The 22840-nt window shown below is 37.0% G+C and overlaps 1 protein-coding gene across 1 annotated transcript; it reads left to right on the forward strand.

Moving 5' to 3' along the window:
• Positions 1-538: 538 nt before the first annotated feature.
• Positions 539-22664, forward strand: LOC110787415 (uncharacterized). The gene is made up of 22 exons (XM_021992036.2): positions 539-1782; positions 5566-5681; positions 6987-7195; positions 7492-7611; positions 8772-8900; positions 8989-9114; positions 12910-12965; positions 13045-13144; positions 13215-13332; positions 14183-14392; positions 14786-15119; positions 15657-15750; positions 17424-17532; positions 17761-18032; positions 18215-18342; positions 18467-18701; positions 19537-19725; positions 19847-20118; positions 20257-20461; positions 20566-20808; positions 22009-22094; positions 22200-22664. Exons 1-22 carry the CDS (start codon positions 953-955, stop codon positions 22345-22347), a joined length of 4329 nt encoding a protein of 1442 aa, XP_021847728.1. The 5' UTR covers positions 539-952; the 3' UTR covers positions 22348-22664.
• Positions 22665-22840: the final 176 nt, after the last annotated feature.

A 22840-nucleotide genomic window follows, 5' to 3' on the forward strand; every position in this document is an offset into this window, starting at 1 on the left:
GAGAGTGACGTTAGGGTTTTATTAATTTAATAAGGGAGGTGGGTGGGTTAAATGAATAAAATATTATGGGTGGGGAAAATTAGGTGGGAATATGGGTAGATTCTTTAGGTTTTTTGGTTATTAGATTGAAATATAAGGGTATTTTAGGAAAAAAAGTATGTCCAAAAATGGAAAGATTCTAAGTGGATACAACATTATGAAACGACTAAAAAGGAAACGGATACAACAAAAAGAAACGGAGGGAGTAGTTGTTAAATAACATGCATAATGCTAAATGCAAAAGAATAAAAAGAGAGTACTCCATATTTTTTTATTTTTATTTTTTATTTTTATTTTTATTTTTATTTTTATTTTTTATTTTTATATAATCCATATGCATGTTATTTAACAACTAATTAATATCGATAAAGAAATTTCATTTCTTATTGAATAATGCAAAATATTTATTGTTTTTTCTTTCAACTTTGTTGGGAGAAGACGGAACACGGAAGAGATTTTTACATCATTTTCGAACAACATTTTCAATTCTTTTTGTAATTGGTAAATTAACCGTCTATCTTTAAGAAGAAAAAAAATAAAAACTTCTCCCTCTTTTCCTCTCTCTTCTCCTACCCTTGTTCAACTCCAGAGAGCAGATTTCACACCATTTCTAGGGTTTTTCCCGGTGCTCTCTACTCCCTAATCTCATCTCAAATCTCCCCCAATTTCTACCCTAATTTATCCTTTTCTTCGGGTTCCTGAATTTTCCAATTTCATCAATTTTGATGAAGCAGAAGAAGTTTCCGATTCGATTCGGTTCGATTTCCCCCCCTCTCCTGTTGACACTGTAATGGCGAATTTCAGTTCTCCTAAGATTCTATTCCCGCTCTTCTTATTGTTCTTAAACCCTAGATTTTTGTTCAATTTTGGTGTTGAATCGAGTTCAGCTTGATTTTGTTATTCTGTTACTGTAATGTTGAGTTTCCGTTGTTCAATGATTCCACTCTTGCTGCTTTTTGTGTTAAACCCTGGATTTCTCTCTCCTCCAATAGCTTATGCTTCTTCTTCCGTTGCGGATGATGTTGAATTGAGCTTGCTGTTGTTATCCCATCATGATTATTCTCCCCCGTCGCCGCCTCCTCCCCCACCGCATCCGCCGACCGTGTCGTGTGAGGGGGATCTAGACGGTGTTGGTTCTTTGGATACCACTTGTCAAATAGTATCTGATTTGAATCTTACTGATAGTGTTTATATACAAGGGGCGGGCAATTTTTTCATCCTCCCTAATGTAAAACTCAACTGTTCTAAGGCTCCTGGGTGTGAAATTGCAATCAACATCACTGGCAATTTTAGCTTAGGCGAAAACTCTACTATTATTGCTGGTACTTTCGATTTAGATGCTTGGAATGCATCATTTAGTGAAGGGTCAGTGATTAATACTACTGGATTAGCCGGCGATCCACCTCCCCAGACGAGCGGGTCTCCTGCTTTATTGGATGGGTCAGGTGGTGGACATGGAGGGCGAGGTGCGTGCTGTATGTTGGATAATTCGAAGAGCCCTGAGGATTATTGGGGCGGGGATACTTATTCTTGGTCAACCTTGGATGAGCCTCGGAGTTACGGAAGTAAGGGAGGAACTACGAGTAAGGAGGTCGATTATGGTGGGGGAGGTGGTGGGAGGGTTAGAATTCGTGTGAAGGAGTTCCTGGTGGTAAATGCGCAGGTTTTGGCTGATGGGGGCGAGGGGGGAAACAAAGGTGGTGGCGGCTCTGGTGGGAGCATCCACATCAAAGCTCACAAAATGTAAATTCCCTCAACTCTTATTTCAAGCTATGTTTTTTTTTCAATTTATTTTTGTTAGGTTGTTTCTGTGTACTTCATTTTAGTAGGATAAATATTTCCAATGCAGTTGTCTATTTCTAGCAAAACATGTGTGATTGTTTTTAGTTAGTGTCTCCCTTAAATGTATGAGTTTTCATGAACTTATTGGTGATGCGTTATCACCTTGTAATCATTCTCTGCCAGCTCTAGTAGTTTTAATATAGGTCTCAATCAAGTTCAATCACTTAATTCTATCTTATGCTGTGCCATTGTAATTAAATCAATTACATATGCTTTTTTGTTAGAAAATTTGAGAGTTCATCTACTTTTTGGTTGTGGCATTGGTTGAGCTTTACAGTTCACTTTTATTGTGAAAGTTACTTTTTCTTCATCAAGATAATTAGAGTGGGTAACTTGCCCGTGTGACTATCTATCGGGACTGTATCGCCTGGTGGTGTCTTTTTAGAGCAATGTTGTTTCTATTAGCAATACCCTGCGATATTAGTTAGTTGGTCTGAAAAATAAATAGGCTGTTACGTATGTAACTCTAGATACCAGATTATTCCTTTTTAGCTTAGATGGTTCGAAATGTCACCCTAAAGTATGAGGTCTATTGTTATATCACATGTTTGCTTGATGTTAATTTGTTATGGAAATTCTAAAACTGATCATGGCTGGGTTGCTGTGACAAGTCTATGAGCTTGCATCTCAGGTCCGAAGTCAAGAAGGGAATCACTCAAGGTATTTATGGAATCTACAGGGGGAGAGACAGAAAAAAATATTTGGCAAATCTATAAAGCCCTAATTATGCTAGGGTTTGTCCATATTGACATGTGCCAAATGCTAAACGATAGTTTCTACTGATAATGTGTTTTGTATGTTATGTGTTAACATTTGGTTATCAAAGTATTTGGTTCATATAGGTATTCAAGGTGTCATTTGCATCATTTTGTTTTGGGGTTGATTCTTGTCCAATATACCCATTCCCCCCCCCCCCCCCCCCCCCCCTCTTAACAAGGAGGCTTGATAGATCCTTGTTGGGGAATCAATTTCTTTTGGAAGTTCTACTATATAAAATTCTTGATAGAGTATGTAACTAAAGAAGAATAAAGTTACTTACCCACTTGTCAAAATTTTTGGTAAGAGTGAAGAAGAATACCGAGAAAGACAATGTTACTCTGACTCTTCTACTTTCCTTAGGTACCCGTTTCAAATACTCATACAAGGGTATGCAATCCTTACTTAGATGTTTCACTTTCAACCCGGCACCTCAGTTATCTTGATCCACATTTGTAAAGCACAACTATAGAATAAGAGGAAAAGCGAGGATAACGTCACATGCAATATATTGCATAAAATTAGGATTTAGATAAGAATTTCAACTAGATACAACCTTACTTGAACACGATCTGTTCTATGGTATTCGTACCTCTGTATCCTTGAATTATAAAGAGAAGAATCAACTAGAATTATCAAACAAGTGACATTGTATGTACATGTATTTGTAATCTGAAAAGGCTTGCAGCTGTTTTCGAGAATTAGGATTATGTTTCATGAATGGCGTGTCCCCTCTCGAGTTTCCAACTCTAATGGTTCTTGTATGCAAACCTATTTTTGGATATGTACTCGTTCACTTAAACATCATCCATATTAGAGAATCAATTTGGTTTCATGCCTTGCAGATCTATAATCGAAGCTATTAGCTCTCAAGCATTTAGTAGAGTACTAAAAGGATAAATTATAGGCTGTACTTGTGGGTTTTATTGGTCTATGGAAATTCATGAGGGAGTACCTAATTACATTGTGTAGAGTTCCATAACGACAAAAAGGGGATTTGTATTTCATAAATTCAGGCTTCGGGGGAGGTAAGGCGAGTTTGAGAATTCCTAGCAGATGTGCATGCTTTATATGTATTGGAATTTATCAAGGGTTTTAATTGAGCCCCATCTTTTCTCCATAGTTCATAGTTGTTGATGAGCTTGTAAAGACGATTCAAGGAGACGTATGTGGTTTTTTCTATTTTCCACTGAAATGATTTTGATGGATGTGATGAGAAGACGTCAGTGACATGAAGTTCAAACGGATACCAAACTGTCTAAGGTTTCTAAGATGGAGTCCTTGGATTGTATAGTTGGGAAAGATAGGGATGTCTTGGATGTGATTTTAAGATTGAGATGGTTTCTCTATTGTAAAGAAATGGTAAGAGTGTTTCAAATATTTGTGGTCAATTTCTCAAGGTGGTGTGATTGTTAAAGATATTATGAGTTGCTTCAATGTCGGGTGGCTTAATTAAGCACCCAAACATACCGCAAAATTCAAGGTTGTGGTCTATCTTGTAGCTATTAGAATGATCACTCTATGTGGGGTTAGTGTTGTCCGATAAAAAAAAATGAGGTCCTTTTTGGAAAACATAGGTTTGGGCAAAAATTATAGGATTTTGAGGTGGTTTTTAAATGATTGACATAGTCAAATCCTCTAATGTTGGTGTTTTCTAATTAACAGATTACTACTTAGTACTTACTACAGTGGTTTGGATTCCATCCTCTAGTTTCCATATGTTGAGGGTGGAAGTTCTTTTGACAAAAGAGGATTGATTTTGAGATTTAAGAGGCTATGTTATCCAATACTTTTTAGATTGTACTCCCTCCATTCCTTTTTATCTTCCTGTTTCTATAAATGTCGTTCCTATTTGATGTTCCTGTTTCTATTTTTGGACATGACTGTTTACCATAAATTTCCCCACCATCCCTTATTTAATTCATTCACATTTCCCCATTCACCCTCCCAACCCAACTTTATGATTTTTTGTTACTTTAATAAAAATATCTTCTCTCTCTTTCATTTCTTTATTACATTCCTTCATTTATTTATTACTTTCTCTTACACCCAATCATTACTCTTATACTCAATCATTACAAGATTCCATTTCTTATTTTCCACCCCAAACTCCAAATAGGAACATCATTTAGGAATGGAGGGAGTACTTTAAAGGACTCAGCAAAAACTCGTGACAATGTCCCTTGTCATTTTTAACATAAAACTGGTAACCTACTGTTTTGGCTTTCTTATTAATTTTTCCAAACCTTATCTTGCAAACAATGGGTCAAATCATAAAGTAGAATGAGCCAATGAACAGCTTAGAGTAATCTGCTAATTTCCATAGAGATCCTAAGTTTAGAAGCTAGGTGTAGGATATGCAGAACTACAGATGTTTTGTCAGATGCAACCATAAGGTCTATAACAGAAGAAATCAAACCAGGAATGAATCAGTACAAGATAAGGTGGGGGGTCACTTTTATTTGAGGATAAGGTGAGAAATAAAGTGTTAGATGGTTTAAGCATGTTAGCGGAAGGTGGGAAAATCTCCTATGGGGTGTAATAGGAGAAGGGGTAGACTGAAGACCTAGACCAGTTGGGAAGGTATTGCTCCAAATAGGAAATATTGTTGTGTTATAATTCATACAGCTGATGCCAAGTAGGGGTGCTTTTCTTTTCCTCAGAGAGAGATGTAGGTGACATGCATATATATATATATATATTTGGGTGTTATGTTACTATTGATGTTTTGGAGTTGAAATCTCTTAATAATGAATTTCACAGCTTCTCCCCCCCCCCCCCCCCCCCTTTGGGTTTCCCCTCTTTTCTCTTTAGTATAGTGACTAAGAGTTGTATCTATGTTTTCTATGTGCTTTATGTCTCAAGTTGAACATCAAATTGACTCTATATTATGTTCTAATTTGTGGGGCTACTTTTGCTCATATATAGGTCTGGTGATGGTAAAGTAAGTGCATGTGGGGGCAATGGTTTTGGTGGTGGAGGTGGTGGGCGAGTTTCAATTGATGTTTTCAGTTGGCATGATGAGCCAGACACTTTTTCTCATGGTGAGATATCTGTTATTTCCTTATCTTTGTTTGATCCCCTCTTATTTCATTACGTTCAATTCTATCATTTTCTGTTTGATTTCCTTTTTTATGCATCGAAGTTCTTTTCTATGTTTATTAGATTGCTTCTATTTGCCTGCTGTACTGTTGTACTCCGTGGTTCCCAAACTTCATGTTGTATAGTTTGCATACGATTCCTTGCATCTACTATTTCATTAATATAAGGCTGCTGCTAATTTGGTCAAGCATAAGTGGGAGTTTGTGAGATGAGAAGCTTCTTGTCTTCTTGATTATGGATCACTAAGCCTTTCATATGGAAGTACAGCACAACAAAGAATCTAGGTGGTACAAACATTTCTAAGAGGTGTGTCTGGTATCTAATAATTCCTCCGTTTCGCAAAGGATGCATCATTTCTTTTTTCACGATCCCAACATGCTTCTTTGAACATTAATATCTCTAATTGTGTGTAAGTAAAAATTATAAAAAATTGGTATTTGGAATCCTCGCATTGATACGAATTTAACAAGATCTCACTTGACAATGTTTGTTTTTACATAATGTGAAAGAATAATTGTCAAAGTTAGTTAATGAATAGTGTCCAAAAGAGAAACGATGCATCTATTGTGGAACGGAGGAAGTATATTTATAATATGTCCTAAAGGACATGCTTTGAGTCCTTTGAGGGCCTTGACGCAGCGACGAGCTATAATTATTTCGCAGTACTGTTCTGTTAGAAAATTTTACTTTATTAATATTTTCAAACTCACTCTACCTTCATTTTTTTTAACTAAAAACTTGGTTAATCATAAATTTGTTAAAAGTTCAAAATGAAGGTTAGGTTTTGCAAATCATGTTAATTTTATCATTATTGTTTTCCTAACTTTGAAACATGTTTGTGTCCTAGGATTTTTGAACTGCCATTTTCTTTTGTTGTCTATGTTACTCCAACTCTGGGTACTCATGTCAGACTCGATATGTCATGCGAGTTAATCATCAATAATGCTTTAGGTCTTGCTGTATGATGGTTATTCAATATTTCAAACGTATATCTCTGTAAACCATGTCTGCTGTCTATTGGTGACTTAGTAATTGAGGCTCCAGTGCTCCATCGATTCTTGTGCTACCCTTCAATTACAAAATTGAACTTATTGATGGACAAACGTAGGACTTTTGTTGTATTGATAGTAATGCGAAGATATTTTTTTTTTTGACGTGAGATGTCCTCATGTCCACTTACTCTTTGATGAGGTCTGTCATGCAAGTATTTATTGAAATATTGATGCCTATGTTACTACTGCATGCAGGAGGAAATAGTTATGGATGTTCAGATAATGCTGGTGGTGCTGGGACTCTTTTTGACGCTGTTCCCCGCAGCCTTTTTGTTAGTAATCACAATCGTTCAACAGACACAAACACCTTGCTGATGGATTTTCCTAATCAGCCTCTTTGGACCAATGTATATGTACGAAACCATGCGAAGGCATCTGTTCCATTGCTTTGGAGTCGGGTGCAGGTTAGTTCATTGTTTATTACTTTATTCATTTAGTGTCTTCAGTAACATGTTAGCATGTTTAATGAAAAAATACTTGTATGATAAAAATAGTGAATAAGTTGTCTCGGCTTCACTTCCCTTCTCCTGATTTGCAGTGTTGGGGGAGGGAGCAGTCCATGCATTCCCAGCCTGTCTAGCATAACAGAGAGCTCAAATAGTCTCATATTCTGCTTCCATCCTTAGATTCATGCGTATTTCTCTCAGTTTTTAGCATCCGGTATCAATGCATATTTTAATTTTCATAGTGTAATTTGTAGGTTCAAGGCCAGATTAAACTGGAGGCTGGTGGAGAATTGAGCTTTGGGCTGGCAAAGTACGCTTCGTCAGAGTTTGAACTAATGGCTGAGGAATTGTTGATGAGTGATTCAGTGATCAAGGTTTCTGTTACTTCAGACTTTTGCCTTCTGGTTTCATTTTAAGGAATTATTATTTTAATATAAAAATGTCAAATTAGAAACTTACTTTACATAGCAAACTAATATACCCATTACCCAAGAATTTCAGTGCTCAGTTTAATTGGTTAGGTTTTTTAAGAGAAAAAATCACCGTATTTTATAACAAGTCTAGTTAATAAAAATACTCCGTCCGTCCCAAATTACTTGAAACACTTCTATTTATTTCCTTAAATGGCATGGACCAACTTTTTTTTATATGATTTCTCTCACTTTTATTTGGACCATTTTATTTACTACTTTCAATAAAAAAACATTAAAAAAGGAGATACTCCATTCACACTTTTCAAAAGATCACGTCCCACTACCACTAACTATACAACAACAACAACAAAGCCTTAGTCCCAAAATGATTTGGGGTCGGCTAACATGAATCGTCCCACTACCACTAACTATAATAAAAAAATACATACTAGCAACTATCACTTAATAAAATAAAGAAATAAATTAGTTCTCCAAAACTCTCTGCCCGCCAGTGTGTGTGAGTATGTCAAGTAATTTGGGACGTGGGGAGTACATTTTAATTTGCTTTTAATCTGATGTAAGAACTTTGAAAAAAGGTGCTTTTCATTTTGGTTTGTTGGTTGTTTAGAGCCTCTTGCATGGATTATACAACAGGATATGTCGGAGCAGATTCTATGAATGGTCATTAATGTACATTTCCAATCTTCCACCTCTGTAGTTCTGTGGGTAGGGTTGTTTTCATGACAGAAAACATGACCTCCAGGTCTAGTCCATTGATTGAGTGAGTGATGCTTTGGTGCTGCTAATCTTGTGTTACTTATCTCGTTCCCTTGATGCAATTTGATATTCTTGTTTTTTTTAACCCCTCCATCACATTCGCTTGGGCTCCTTAGTTGCATTTCAATTTTGCAAACTGTCTAGCTGAATGATCCATAAAGACATGTCTTTGTATTCCTAGAGTAGATTTGCAAATGGTTGATGCCTAGTTCACTAGTCATTGGCAGTGCCCAGTAGGTTTTAGGGAATGGTTAGGGAAGTATTTAATGCTTATTGTTTTTTCCCCTTCACCTAAGTTTCCTTTTTTATTAACTATTTTTTTCTGAATGTTTAATTAAGTACAGGTGTATGGAGCTCTTCGTATGTCTGTGAAAATGTTTTTGATGTGGAATTCTCGATTGCTAGTAGATGGTGGTGCTGATGGCGCTGTTGCGACTTCTTTGCTTGAGGCTAGTAATCTGCTGGTTCTTAGGGTAATTTCCTGTCATGTTTTTTTTTTAAATTTATTTTTTTCATCAAAATTTTATGCGTATTGAAATCCGACCCTCATTTGTATGCCAGGAATCATCCTCCATACACTCTAATGCTAACTTGGGAGTTCATGGGCAAGGTTTGCTGAATTTGACAGGTCCTGGTGATGTGATTGAGGCACAACGTCTGGTGCTGTCATTATTTTATGGCATCCATGTAAGTTTATGTTTAAAATTTGCAAGTTATCCATTACTAGATTAGATCCCGTGCATGCACGGATGTTAAAAAAAAATATTTTACCATTTTTTTGTAATATTTGAGCAACAAAATAATTGTTCAAAAATAAAATAGTACGGAGTACAAACGGTCTTGCAGATTTCCAACAGATGAATAAAGTTGGGATATATTTTATGATTTTTACAAATATTATTTTTGAGAAATAAAATTAATTACAGTGGGAATGATAAAATTTTAGTCAAAATAATGAATCTTTTTCATAAAAGTTGATTGAAATAAATAAATAAAGTTGATTTATATTGGTGGGAAAATTTTTCACCGGGAAGTGACACATGTCACTCCTGATGTCTATTTTAGTATAATGTAATAGATTTGCCCCCCCCCCCTCACAGGGAGAATAAAGGGATTTTCGATTTTTCTTGTGTTGCTAGATTTCTTTATTCCTTGTGTTTTTCTTCTTCACACGTGTTTATTATTCCGCTATTTAATTTAATCGAGCTAATCAAGTACGGGGTCAAAGTTATGAAATAATTTTTTTCAAATATATATTTTCTAGCATAGAAGGAAGTTGTTTTCGGAGGAAGTTTGTACTTTTTAGGTTTCTGTTACGGGTTGTGATATGTTGATGACCCTATATTTTCCTTGTCTGATGGTTTAGAATAGTTTGAATAAGTTGTTGGCTTGTTGCATGTCACTCTGTTCTTGATATTTTCAGTTAATTGAGGGACTTCCTGAAATTTGGCAAGTCTCATGCCATGGGTGAACTTTTGCATTCCGCTTTTGTTAGTAGATTCACTTATTTGCTTGAGTGTATAGTTCAAATATTTTACTTTGGGGATCCAGTAGGTATCATTCTTCAATGTTTATCTTTTTGAAACAATCATGGCGGGGAAATTTTATTCGATGAGCTTGATGGAAAGTTGGCCTATATTTTTCTAACAAAGGTGTATGGTTTCTTCATAAACTTCCTCCGTTTTTTAAGATGTAATACTTTGATTTTTACACTATTTACACGGTCAGAATTTGGGAAGATACGCATATCAAGTGGAAAAACCGCAAATAAAAGCACAAAAGAATAGGAAATTGAATTAAAAGAAAACGCAAAATAAGGAAAAATAAGAAAACGTCTCTGAAGGTCGATAGACTCCGTTAGCTACTTTAATACGAAAAAAGGAGGAGAGGTTTAAGATGAAAAGCGACGACAAGAGTTTTGGAAATAGGTTGAAGACGATGTGGGCGAGTAGATCGGCATCTTCCTCCAACCGAAAGTAGTTTTGCAGGGTCAAAGACCTGGTGGTGGTTGATTCAGCTAATTATCGGCGGTGACATATGCCGAAGTCGTCGAAGAAATGATTGTATATTATGGAGAATCGATTGTATATTGCTGGTTTGTAAATTAGAGAGAAGCCATGGATGAAGTAGGTGAGAGAGAAATTCGGAATGAAAGTGATATGTAAAGCATCCTCAACGTAAACTTTGCCGCCTCTAAATTTGCCATTCTCATCAATTACAATTTTACCCTTTTTTCTTGTTTATTACGCCTTTGCCACTTGATTGGCTTATTTTTCCAATCAAGAAGACTGACTAGCAATTCCTCCACTTTCTTTATTTTTGGTGAGTTATACATTAGGAAAGATGTAGTCATGACTCATGTGAGATCTTGTTAGATTCGTTTCAATGTATATTTTCAAATATCATTTAAAAAGAAAGTTTACACATTGATAACTAGAGATGTTAATGGTTTAAATGATGCATTGGCAAATGTGAAAATGGAAGTGTTGCATCCAAAAACAAATTGGAGGAAATATTTGCATCGTAATCACTTCTTTTATTGGTCATTCATTGTGATTTGTTTTTAGTGGCATTCCTCCTGTGTTTTCTGGACACGGCCAAACACTACCCTTGTCAACATGGGTATGCGTAAAATATGGGTTGGATTCTTCACAAACATTTTGACACGACCCACCAAACTTTTCTATGCTTGATGGACTATAACATGATAGGCTCCACAATTAAAGAAATTATCTGATATGCGGTTTGAAGGGTTGAATCTTAGATGTCTCATTTGAATGCAAACTACTAGGTTAAGTTTGAGATCCGTGGACTTATGTTTAGAGAGTATAACAATTTCGAAGGTGTATGCCTTGTTTTTGTTGTGGGTCAGTGTATGTTCCTTCAGTTTTTTTGACGAGAGTTACTACAAGTAAAGTCTTCTTAGTGCCTGAGTATTTCCTCTCTCACAGTCTTTGTAACTCCAGTAATGCCACCTTTTGGTTCTGAAAATCATTCCCAAAATTTCCTAAAAATTACGGAGTGAACTCTTGGTATCATGGTTTTCAATGTTTGTATTCCTTGAGTAAAAAAGATGTTAGTCAAAAACCAGTTTTCTTATCATGAAACGATCATGTTAAACGTAATTAGGACAAAGGTGATGATTTGAATTTGTTGTGCCTTCAATTCTTCTTTCCTTCTCTTTGGATGGAATTGGATGTTGAAGATACTAGCAGTAGTTGCAGCGCTGCAGTATACTTTTTCAATTTATGCGCTCCTTTCTGCTGCCAGCAGAGTCCCCCCTCCTCAATACACACATGTAGGTTGTACTTTATATGCAATAATCTCAGAGATGCTTTTGAAGGAATCACTCCCCCAAAGATTTCCCTTTTCTCTGGATTAAAAAAATTAATGGATACTATCACTGTTACCAAATTGGAACGCACCACCACCACTCCTAAAAACGTTATGCATTGTACTTTATATGCAGTAATCTCAGATCTAGATGCTATTGAAGGAATCACTCCCCCAAAGATTTCCCTTTTCTCTGGATTAAAAAATTAACGGATACTATCGCTGTTACCAAATTGGAACTCACCACCACCACTCCTAAAAACGTCATGCATTGGCATCACCAGCTCTGCAGTCCACTCCTCATCTGCCATTACAAGCACCTTGATTCCATTCCCACCACCCTAATTCAAGGTTATTGCCGATAGCTGCCAGTCTGCCACCATGAACACCATTTTTCTTGTCTTTTCCTCTGCTTTCTCTTGTAGCCTCCTCCGTTCTTTTTTGTTTGTCGTTGCCAGGACTGTTTTGTTTTTTGGTTGCCGCTGCTTGTTGTCAACTATTGTTGTCTTATTACTCTTATATGTAGTTCCTGCTATGATTGCTCGTCTTTGTTTGCCACCATTGCAAAATCCATTATTGTGGTGTGGTCCAAGGACGTTGAGTATAAGGGAAGGCAAGAGCGTGAGATTAGAGAGAAATAGAAGGATGAAGGGTGGGCCGAGGAAAGAGGGATTCTTAGGCTGTTTATTTTTATTTTTTTATAATTTGTTATTTTCTTTAAAGAAATGTGGTGGTTGACAAAGGGATAATGGAAGGTACGAGCGTGGTTCAGGATGAAAAAAGGAGCAGAGGAGGATGGAGGGTAGGCTGGGGGAAAGAGAAAGGTTTTTTTTCTTCTGTTTTATAAATAATTTTGAATGTAAATAGTTAAATACTCATATTTTAATGGCACTAGCCTTCTGTACTAGTAAGGTATTTTCTAACACAAAAGGTAACCTCGGAGTTATGCCAGACATCCTTTAAAGAGAGGGTTATTTTAAGCATTATGCTAAATCCTCACTGTTACTTAGGATAGCTTCTTTTGGGTAACTATGTTTTGAGAATGATATGGAAAGAGGTCATCTTTTGTTGTGCTTAATTGTTGTACTTAGGATTGTTTCTTTTGTGCAATCAGTAATTTCATTTCTACAATTCTCTTAATATTTGCAGATTGGGCCAGGAGCATTCTTGCGTGGTCCACTGAAGAGTGCGAAGAAAGATGACATGTAAGTTTTTGTTGAACCGTCATTTCTGGTTAACTTATCACATCGTTTGGGTACTTAAGTGGTTCTTTCATTTTTCTAGGACACCTAGTCTGTACTGTGATCGCGATGACTGTCCTAAAGAATTGCTGCATCCTCCTGAGGATTGCAATGTCAACTCTTCCTTGTCTTTTACTCTTCAGGTCTGTTTTTTAAATGAATGCTACTGTTAAGATCCAGAGGATAACATTACTTACCCGGAGTTGTTGGCAGGTATGCAGAGTTGAAGATGTTATCGTTGAAGGCGCTATAGAAGGATCTGTCGTCCATTTTCATAGAGCCAGGACTATAAATGTGAGACCATTTGGAACTATAACTGCGTCGGGCTTGGGTATGTATCTTCTAATATTTTATGGCTTGTTTAGACTTCAGATGTTGTATTTCTCGTTAACTGGTTGGATCCCTTCTAGAGATTAGAGATTCAGAAGAACCCGAAGCTATTGCTAAGGCGGTCCTGACATTTTGGGGGCCCAGGGCGAAATATAATTTAAGGACCCCTTACAAACAGCGAAAAACTGTTGTATGCTTTGGAAAATAGATCGTATAACACTTGGGCTGTTGGGCCTTGGATATATTATTTTTCCTTTTTAAAGAATACGCAAAAACAATTCACTTAAAGAAAGAGGGTTAATGAAGAGAAACATAGACAATCAATCTAAACCAATACTCTATACTCCATAATAACTTTTTCTAGCTTGCTTGTACCTGGAAAAATATATAATATTGTTATTAAAAAAAAATACATAGAAAAAGGTTAATGGGCCTACAGAAATAAAGCATGTAAATCAATTGAAAAAAGGGTAAAAGTTTCTACGAGAAGATTCACACCTGGTTTCTCCCCTGTACCTTGTTTCAAACTTCACCCATTTAACCAGCTGAGCCTCTCCTATTGTCATGTACCATTGCAGTTTTAATCTTATATAACTAATTTAACATAAACTGTTATTTTTGGGGCCCTTTCCGTCAGGGGGACCAGGGCGGTTGCCCCTCGTTTCAACACTCAGGGCCGGGCCTGGCTGTGAAAAGGGCTCTGACCCCTTCCCGAATTCCTATTGCTTTCCTTTTTCATATTCTTGTTTATTTTATGCTACCTTTGACTGGGCTGCAATTGGGTGTGTTCAATACTCGGTCATGTTTTTATTTGTATGTTTTTGAGTGACTGTGTTTTTATAATTGTACAGGTTGCTCTGGTGGAATAGGCAGAGGAAAGGTTCTCAGTGGGGGGCTTAGTGGTGGTGGTGGTCATGGTGGCAATGGTGGGGCTGGATGTCATGGTGGTACTTGTGTCGAGGGTGGGGTATCATATGGAAGTAAATATTTACCCTGTGAACTTGGTAGTGGAAGTGGAAATGATAGCCTAGCTGGTACCACAGCTGGTGGTGGTATTGTTGGTAAGTCCCACAGGCTTAAATTGAAAATTTCTGACTTGCTCAGTTCGTTACCTCTGTTCATCTCCTAGCTGTATTGGCTTTTGTCGGTCGCTATTAAACCCTTGTGTACTTCTAAACTTCGCCTCCCTACTGTATCATCTTGGCATTGCACCAATTTTTCTGTCATTGCTTGATACTTCATTTATTTATTGATTCTATATTTCTATTTTCACGCTTACCAATGCATAACTTCAACCATTTTGGGGAAATTTGTCAATACCCAGCATACTAACAAGTTTGAAAATTACAGCCTTTCAAAAAAATGTTGGAAAGTACTACCTTAAACGGGATTATGGCATATGCCATAACTAATTCTGTACTTACTCTTTTGGTGATTATTGTCCTTGTGTGTAGTCATGGGTTCCATGGAGCATCCATTGTCCAGCCTGTCTGTTGAGGGCTCATTGAGAGCTGATGGAGGAAGCTATCAAGATAGCAGTAGCAAAGCATATGCTGTTTTTGACAGCTTTAGTGGAGGTCTTGGAGGTGGATCAGGTGGCACTGTTTTATTATTCATGGGGACATTGACTATTGGCGACAATGCCACCCTTTCCAGTGTAGGTGGGAATGGTGGTCCGCTAGGTGGTGGTGGCGGTGCTGGCGGCAGGGTGCATTTTCACTGGTCTGAAATTCCATCGGGTGACCTGTATCAGCCGATTGCCAGAGTGGGAGGAAGAATTGCCACTGGGTTTGTATTAGCTTCCTGGCTTCATTTATTCTTTTGCATGCATCTTTATTATCGTAAGCGCTTTAGATCTGCATGCTCTGTTTTGTTACTGTATTGTTTTGTCTTGTAAATACTATGAATTTAAATCCGGTTTTTGTATTATTTACATCTCGCTATCTGGTCTCTGTTTTGTTCCCTGTTTGGTGTTTTACCTTGTCATACTATAAATACTGTCTGCGCTTTTACCGGTTTCATTTATAGGTTGAGATAGTAACTCTGGGATACATATGGTGCTCTTTTCTTGTCCGGGGAGCTCTAATTGTTTGCCATGGAAAGTTGAATTTATTTTCAACTAACTTTCACGACAGAAAATTTTAGCACCTTTTCCCTATCCCCCATACCAACGAAACCCTTCTTTGTTCTCTCTCCCTCTGGAACTGGTGTCTCTTTAGCACTCTGCTGTTGTTATGTGTTGGAAAATGTACGGTAGTTGTGTTCTTTGTACTGCCCTTTTTAGCGTTTCTTATGACACCTGGATGTGTTATTACTTTATTATAGGGGAGGATCAGGTGTTGATGAAGGTGGTCCCGGAGAAAATGGAACAGTAACAGGAAAAGCTTGCCCAAGAGGCCTCTATGGCATCTTTTGCAAGGTGAGGTGCAACGTGAAGTTTTTTGCAAATTTTCTCTACTTTCCATTGCAATTGGTTTTACACGTACTGATACTGTAGGTTTATGTACAATGCTCAAACAAGGGCTGTTGGGCCACCCACCTTGCAATCATGCATAGATGTCTTATATAGTTATATCATTGCTATAGAAAAGATTTATTGTGACTGGACTCATTTTCCAAACAAAGAGAACAAATTTCTAAGATGGATGGTATTGCTGTTGGTGTGGGATTTATAATTCCTTTTTTCTCAGCAGCTTTATATTTTGGCAAATTTAAAATACAACCTAATAAGATTTTCAATCGCAACCTCAAATTTCTAATTTTGCCAATTACAACCTTGAACTTATACATCCATTTTAAATTACAACCCGAAGTCATTTTCCGGCAAAAGTAACCGGAAGATGATGTCATAATTTTATTAAAAAAATAATTACTCCTTACATATTATCTATAAAAAAAAAAATTGATTTTTTTTAATTCTTAATTTTTGCCAGTATTTTGTTCCAATTTCTTATTTTTCGATTTAATTTTTTTTACAGAAATTATATAATTTTTTTTAATAACCTTATGACATCATTCTCCGGTAATTTTTGCTGAAATATGACTTCGGGTTGTAATTTAAAATGGAAGTATAGGTTTAAGGTCGTAATTGACAAAATTAGAAGTTTGAGGTTGTAGTTGGCAAATATGGAACTTTATTAGGTTGTAGTTGGCAAATTTCCCTTATCTTTTTTATCTTTAATTAATGAAATGGAAGGAAAAGGGAACTGCCAGCTAGAAACTCGTCTTATTTGGAATTTATGTAAGGCTGATTTATTATTTTGATGCTAGTTAGGAGCTTTGTGGTCTCTTTGGTCGTCATACAGTTGAAGCCAATTGCCGTCTTAGTTCTTAGCTGCCCTTGTCTTCTCTTAATTTTGTGGATGAAATAATGCATGGTTTTTTGGACTGATAGCATTTGTTTTACTTCTAGGTGTCCATTTATCTTATGTCCAACAGCTGATTATCCCCTGGTTGTTTTTACTATGTTATGTATTACTCGGTAGACCTGGTTATCGGGCGGGTCAGGGTCGGTGCGGGTCAAAAGAGGGTCGGGTATTGAAAGGGTCATTTTTAGCGGGTCGATAATGGGCGGGTCAAAAGCGGGTCGCGGGTCATTAGCGGGTCATTAGTGGGCGGGTCAATAAACGAGCATTGAAAAATGAAAAACAAAAGAGCCATGTGCAAGTACAAGTAAATACGAAGCTATACACGTAATTTTTTGTATCATTACTATTTTAATTTTCAAAATAATTGTAGTATAAGTTTGACCCTATAATGACCCTATCCAATAAAGGCCCTGTCCAATAAGAGCCCTGTCCAATAAAAGCCCTATTAACTTGACCCTAACCCTATATCCATTGGATTACCCTGTCCAATAACCAGGTCTATTACTCGGATGCATCAAAGAATGCTTTTGTTTTCTGTATATGTGCTCCCACGCCAGTCATATACTTCTCTATGTCCACCTATGTGTTTCTTAATGTGCCATCATTCCTCCATCTTAAACCATCTTTATGGGCTTGGAAGTAGGCTACTAGGCTGACATGGTGCTTATAGAGTAAAAAAATTTGCTTGTAGTCCATTTGCCTAGATTAATGCTTTTCCTTACAGGAATGCCCCCCTGGCACTTACAAAGATGTCATTGGATCTGAAGAATCCCTTTGCCATCATTGTCCTACATTGGATCTTTCCCATCGTGCTGTTTACATATATGTCAGAGGTACTTTTATATCTTGATTCCTAAAATGCCAGTGTGAGGTTTACATACGCTTTCTGAGCTGAAAGGTTGTAGTAGTAGTTATGTGATTTCTTGAAGTTATTTAGATATTTGTACTTTTTTTCCTAAGTTAATCAGTCTCGCACGTCCTAATCACCACAAGCTACAATATGGTGGGCGTAAATTCTTAGATCTTGACAGCCTCATTGATAAATTGATCATTTCTGATAGGTGGTGTCACTGAAGCTCCATGTCCTTACAAATGTGTTTCAGACAGATATCATATGCCACACTGCTACACAGCCCTTGAGGAGCTGATTTATACTTTTGGAGGACCTTGGATGTTTGGTCTTATTCTACTGGGCCTTCTTATTTTGTTGGCCCTTGTGCTCAGTGTGGCACGTATGAGGTTTGTTGGGGTTGATGAGTTACCTGGTCCTGCTCCAACTCAACATGGCTCTCAGATAGACCACTCTTTTCCTTTCTTGGAGTCACTTAATGAGGTGCACAATCCCCCATCTTAATTTTTTGTCTGTGGGTTGGGGTTTTGGGGGGAGGGCTGGGTGAAGGTCTCCATTTAATAGGAAGTTTGAAATGTAATGGAGCTCTGGGGTTGATCTTCAATTGGCTATGGTCATCTATATTTGCAGTGGTAATAACGTTATCTTGCTGTCCCTTGTTGCAGGTCTTGGAAACAAATAGAGCTGAAGAGTCTCAGAGCCACGTTCATAGGATGTATTTTATGGGACCAAACTCATTTGCTGAACCTTGGCATCTCCCTCACTCTCCACCGGAACAATTAAAAGAAGTTGTGTAAGTATTTTCTCTCCAGATTTTAAAATATTCAATCAATAGATATCCTGAAATGGCTTCTAAATTTTTACTGGTGCTTGAATTCTATTGCAAATTCTTAGAATATTTTGTTTCATATTTGCAGGTATGAGGGTGCTTTTAATAGATTTGTAGACGAGGTTAATATTCTAGCGACGTACCAGTGGTGGGAGGGATCAGTATACAGTATACTTGGTGTTTTAGTACATCCATTGGCTTGGTCTTGGCAGCAGTGGCGCCGCAGGATTAAATTGCAGCGACTTCGAGAATTTGTTCGATCTGAATATGATCATGCTTGCTTACGATCTTGTCGTTCACGTGCTCTTTACGAGGGGATTAAGGTTAAGTTTAAAACCTGCTTATATTTTTCCTTTTCTTTTTTCTGGAACAGGGTTGTCTTTTTTTTTATTTATCACCAACCTTTATTGGATTTTTTTTCCCGTATGATACTTGCTTCTTCTTGGACTGTTATGTACTTCTAGCTGATGATGATACTATATTGTTTTTAGGATTTCTTTCTCAGTTGAGATATTGATTTGACAGAAGGGCATTATTTTTTATAGACAACTGGCAGCAAGAGTTGGATAGGTTTGAGAAAGTATGATATGTGCAGATGGTTGACTGTATTCGAGTAAAGATTTAAAACTAAGCTTAATATCGCCGCTAGCAAAATGATTTCTTGTTTCTAGATTTTTTGGTGCTTGCATGTGAATGTGTATCCAAATGCTTGTAGGCTGATAAAATTTGGTGCTTGCTATGTAGAATATGCAAATGAACCTACACCCTAATATAAATCATCCGGCCCTTACCCAAACGCTTGCCTGGATTTACATGACCGATTATGATCCAAACCGAAATTGACCTGCCCCAACCTGAAAACCTTTGTGATTTATATTAATTACTTTATAATAATATGTTGCTCGACAATATAGCTCAATATGACTTGTTCCAAACTGACCCGAGAGACTCATTCGTTGAATATGAACCGAACGGAGTATTCTAGAACGAACCTTATTTGAACAACCTGTTTGCCACCTCTATTGCTGTGTACTGGGAATCTGGGAGGACACCATTCACCTGTTCTGAATTTTCTTTTTTGTTTTCATGTGAATTGATTTGGTTTTTAAAGCTTTAGCTGTTTCTTGTATTTGTAAAATCCACATTTGTATTTCATAGGTTGCTGCTACTCCTGATCTGATGCTGGCATACGTGGATTTTTTCCTCGGTGGTGATGAGAAAAGGAGTGATCTCCCTCCTCGTCTACATCAAAGGTGTCCTTTGGCTATACATTTTGGCGGGGATGGAAGTTATATGTCACCCTTCACTCTTCACAGTGACAATATTCTTACTAGCCTTATGAGTCAGGTATGCTGTTATAAATTCGACTCTGGGAAGGAAAAAAATATTCATAAAAAAATGATTTGATGTTATGTTTTCATTAATGTTGATTGTGTGTGTGCTTATTTTGGGGTATGATTCACTTCAGTCTGTCCCACCTACTACTTGGTATCGTCTGGTGGCCGGTCTTAATGCACATCTACGATTGGTACGCCGTGGATGCTTAAGGAAAACATTCCGACCTGTTCTAAGGTGGCTTGAAAGTCATGCTCACCCCAAGCTGAAGAATTATGGTCTTCGTATTGATCTTGCTTGGTTTCAAGCCACAGCTTGTGGATATTGTCAGTATGGTCTTTTAGTCTATGCTGTTGATGAGGACCTCGAGTCTCTATCTGTTGAGTGTCCTGAACAACCTTCCAGGTATTTTGTTTTTTCATTCTTGTTTATTCTAACATCCTTGTATGTACCTGCATTACTGCATATACTCTGCATCTAGTATCTTTTTATTTTTTATTTTCCTGGAGTCTGTTTTGATGAATGCTTCTGATCTCATAACAGCAACTGTGGAGGGAATTCATCGAGCAACCACTGGGATGATGCCCTCTTAGACCATGCTAGCAAAACAAATGAATATTTGATGAGGCAGAAGAAGTCGTATGGAGCAATTCTGGACATTGATAATATACGAGGTCTGGAAGAAAAGAGAGATATTTTCTTCCCCTTTTCTCTCATTCTTCATAATACGAAGCCTGTAGGGCACCAGGTAATAGATTTTGCTGATTGATTTTGAAATGAATTACACTGAATCAAAGTAATAGGGGCCTTATGGACTAATTACACACTATCACTCTTATTCTTCTCTCGCAGGATCTTGTTGGTTTGGTCATATCTATATTGCTTTTGGGGGATTTCAGTCTAGTGCTGCTTACTCTACTCCAGCTTTATTCGGTCTCAATGGTGGATGTTTTCCTTGTATTACTTATTTTACCACTGGGTATTCTTCTTCCATTTCCTGCTGGGATTAATGCTTTGTTCAGTCATGGTCCTCGGCGTTCAGCTGGTCTTGCACGTCTGTACGCTCTGTGGAACATTACCTCGTTGGTCAATGTTGTAAGTGAAGTAACTCTTTTGCTTAATTTACAATTAGGATGTGCTTGTGTTGGTGTTAAGTGTTCTTCAGGAAAATGACTTCCATCTATACTTCATATTAAAAGGCGTTTTTAAAGAAGTTTATGTGCCACGTGGCGCTCTGTTTGTGGAATATTTCATTTCACGTAAACTTCATATATTTAAAAATTTAGAAATGGAGCATGTATAGGATTCGAACCCGCGACCTCACATTTAAACAATGAAGTGTTTACCATTGAGCTATAACACATTACATGCTATCATTTTAAAAAGAAATATATACGAACAAATGTAATGAAAATGAATTGATTAATAATATTTTCAAAATACGAAATAAGAATAATATAAATGTTACTAATGCAATAACCCGGGGCATCGTCCGGGCCTAAAAACTAGTTTTTAATTATTTTCCGTTGTTTGTCTTGGAAAGGGTCATTTTCCTTTCAGGCTCCTTTTGGTTTGATGTAAAACATTTTCATGGAAAACGATTTTTCCCTTTTCAATAATTTTACGTTGTTTGGTTTGGCAGCGAATGAAAAACAATTTTCCATAACTCCCTCAAAGGTGGAAAAACTTTTTCCATTTGAAAGGAAGGAAACCACTTTTCTTCCTTATCTCCCTCTTTCCTTCTTCCATCAATCTTCTCCATTTTCCTTCTATTAATTTTCTTGTAAGGAACCAAACAAAGAAAAACTAGTTTGAAATTGTGTTTTTGAAAATCATTTTTCATTGTAAACGTTCTCACCAAACCAAGCGGAGCCTTAAAGGGAAACCACTTTCCCCTCCTTACCTCCTTTTCTCCATTTCAATGAAATCTCACCCATCCACTCCCATTTTCCTCTTTTTAAGACTTTTCTTTCAAGGAATCAAACAAAAGTAAACTCGTTTGGAATTGTGTTTTTACTTGAAAAATCTTTACCGTGGAAATACATTTTTATATTATAAAAGGTTTTCTTTTTCCAAACCTTGTATAATTGATGCTTAAATACATACAGGAGATGTTTTAGAGTTCTGCTCATCCTCAAACAATTTCCGTAGTATAATCTTCATTACTCTACTTGCCAATCAGCTAACTGAACGTGGCTGACTTTAGCTTGGTTCTCTTAATAGCAATTGCTTCCTCTTCTACTCATCCTGTAGCCTGCATAACACCCACTGAATTGCTACAATTGTAAAAAACAGGTGGTTGCATTTGTTTGTGGTTATATTCACTACAAGACTCAAGCGTCACGAAGCAAAATGATTCCATATTTGCAGCCATGGGGCATGTAAGTTAACCTCTTGACTTATTTTCTCATTAACTTAATAAGATTGAAGCAATTGTAGGCTTGTAGCTGATATTTGTTTCCCTTTGTTGCTGGCTGTATTTCCAGGGATGAAGGTGAGTGGTGGATTTTTCCAGTGGGACTGCTTTTGTGTAAATGTCTTCAGTCTCGACTGATAAATTGGCATGTTGCGAATTTGGAGATACAAGATCGCTCGTTGTATAGTTCCGACTTTGACGTATTTTGGCAGTCATAAGTCATAACATCAATCTTCTTTTTTTTTTGGTCTCTTGCCCGAGTATTAGGTTTTTTGTATTTTGTCTTGGGCGTAGATGAGAGGGAAACAAAAGAACTGAAAAGGAAAAAGAAAACAACAGGAGTGAAAGAAATTTATTAGAGCTAGGATAAATGTCATTCTTTTGTGTAGCTGATCCATTGTGTAGTCTTTTGTATCTCATGTTGTACATAATAGAGTACATATGCGCTTCCCTTTTCTTACTATGTATGAATCTCTCTGACATTTTGACAAATGTAACATACTTATTTAACAGAAACACTTGTGACTCTTACTAACACCGATTTGTACGCATTACTTGTCATTTCTTCTTCAAAATGGAGCATTTATTGTTTTGCTGTTATTTCGCCATTGAATGATACTTGTAGTTGGCAAAACTTACTACTTGTGGAGATGGAATTTATGATCATTATTAGGCATTTGAGCAGTAATAACAGAGAACTAGAGAATTGAA

Source organism: Spinacia oleracea, chromosome 1 (genome assembly GCF_020520425.1).
Source record: "Spinacia oleracea cultivar Varoflay chromosome 1, BTI_SOV_V1, whole genome shotgun sequence".
NCBI lineage: Eukaryota > Viridiplantae > Streptophyta > Magnoliopsida > Caryophyllales > Amaranthaceae > Spinacia > Spinacia oleracea.

What these genes read in the sequence shown, in the direction of transcription:
- LOC110787415 (XM_021992036.2), top strand. Translation starts at nt 953, where the DNA reads ATGTTGAGTTTCCGTTGTTCAATGATTCCACTCTTGCTGCTTTTTGTG. An exon ending in AGTGCGAAGAAAGATGACAT is followed by an intron (nt 12,966 to 13,044) that starts GTAAGTTTTTGT and finishes TCATTTTTCTAG; the next exon opens with GACACCTAGTCTGTACTGTG. An exon ending in AGCTGGTGGTGGTATTGTTG is followed by an intron (nt 14,393 to 14,785) that starts GTAAGTCCCACA and finishes CCTTGTGTGTAG; the next exon opens with TCATGGGTTCCATGGAGCAT.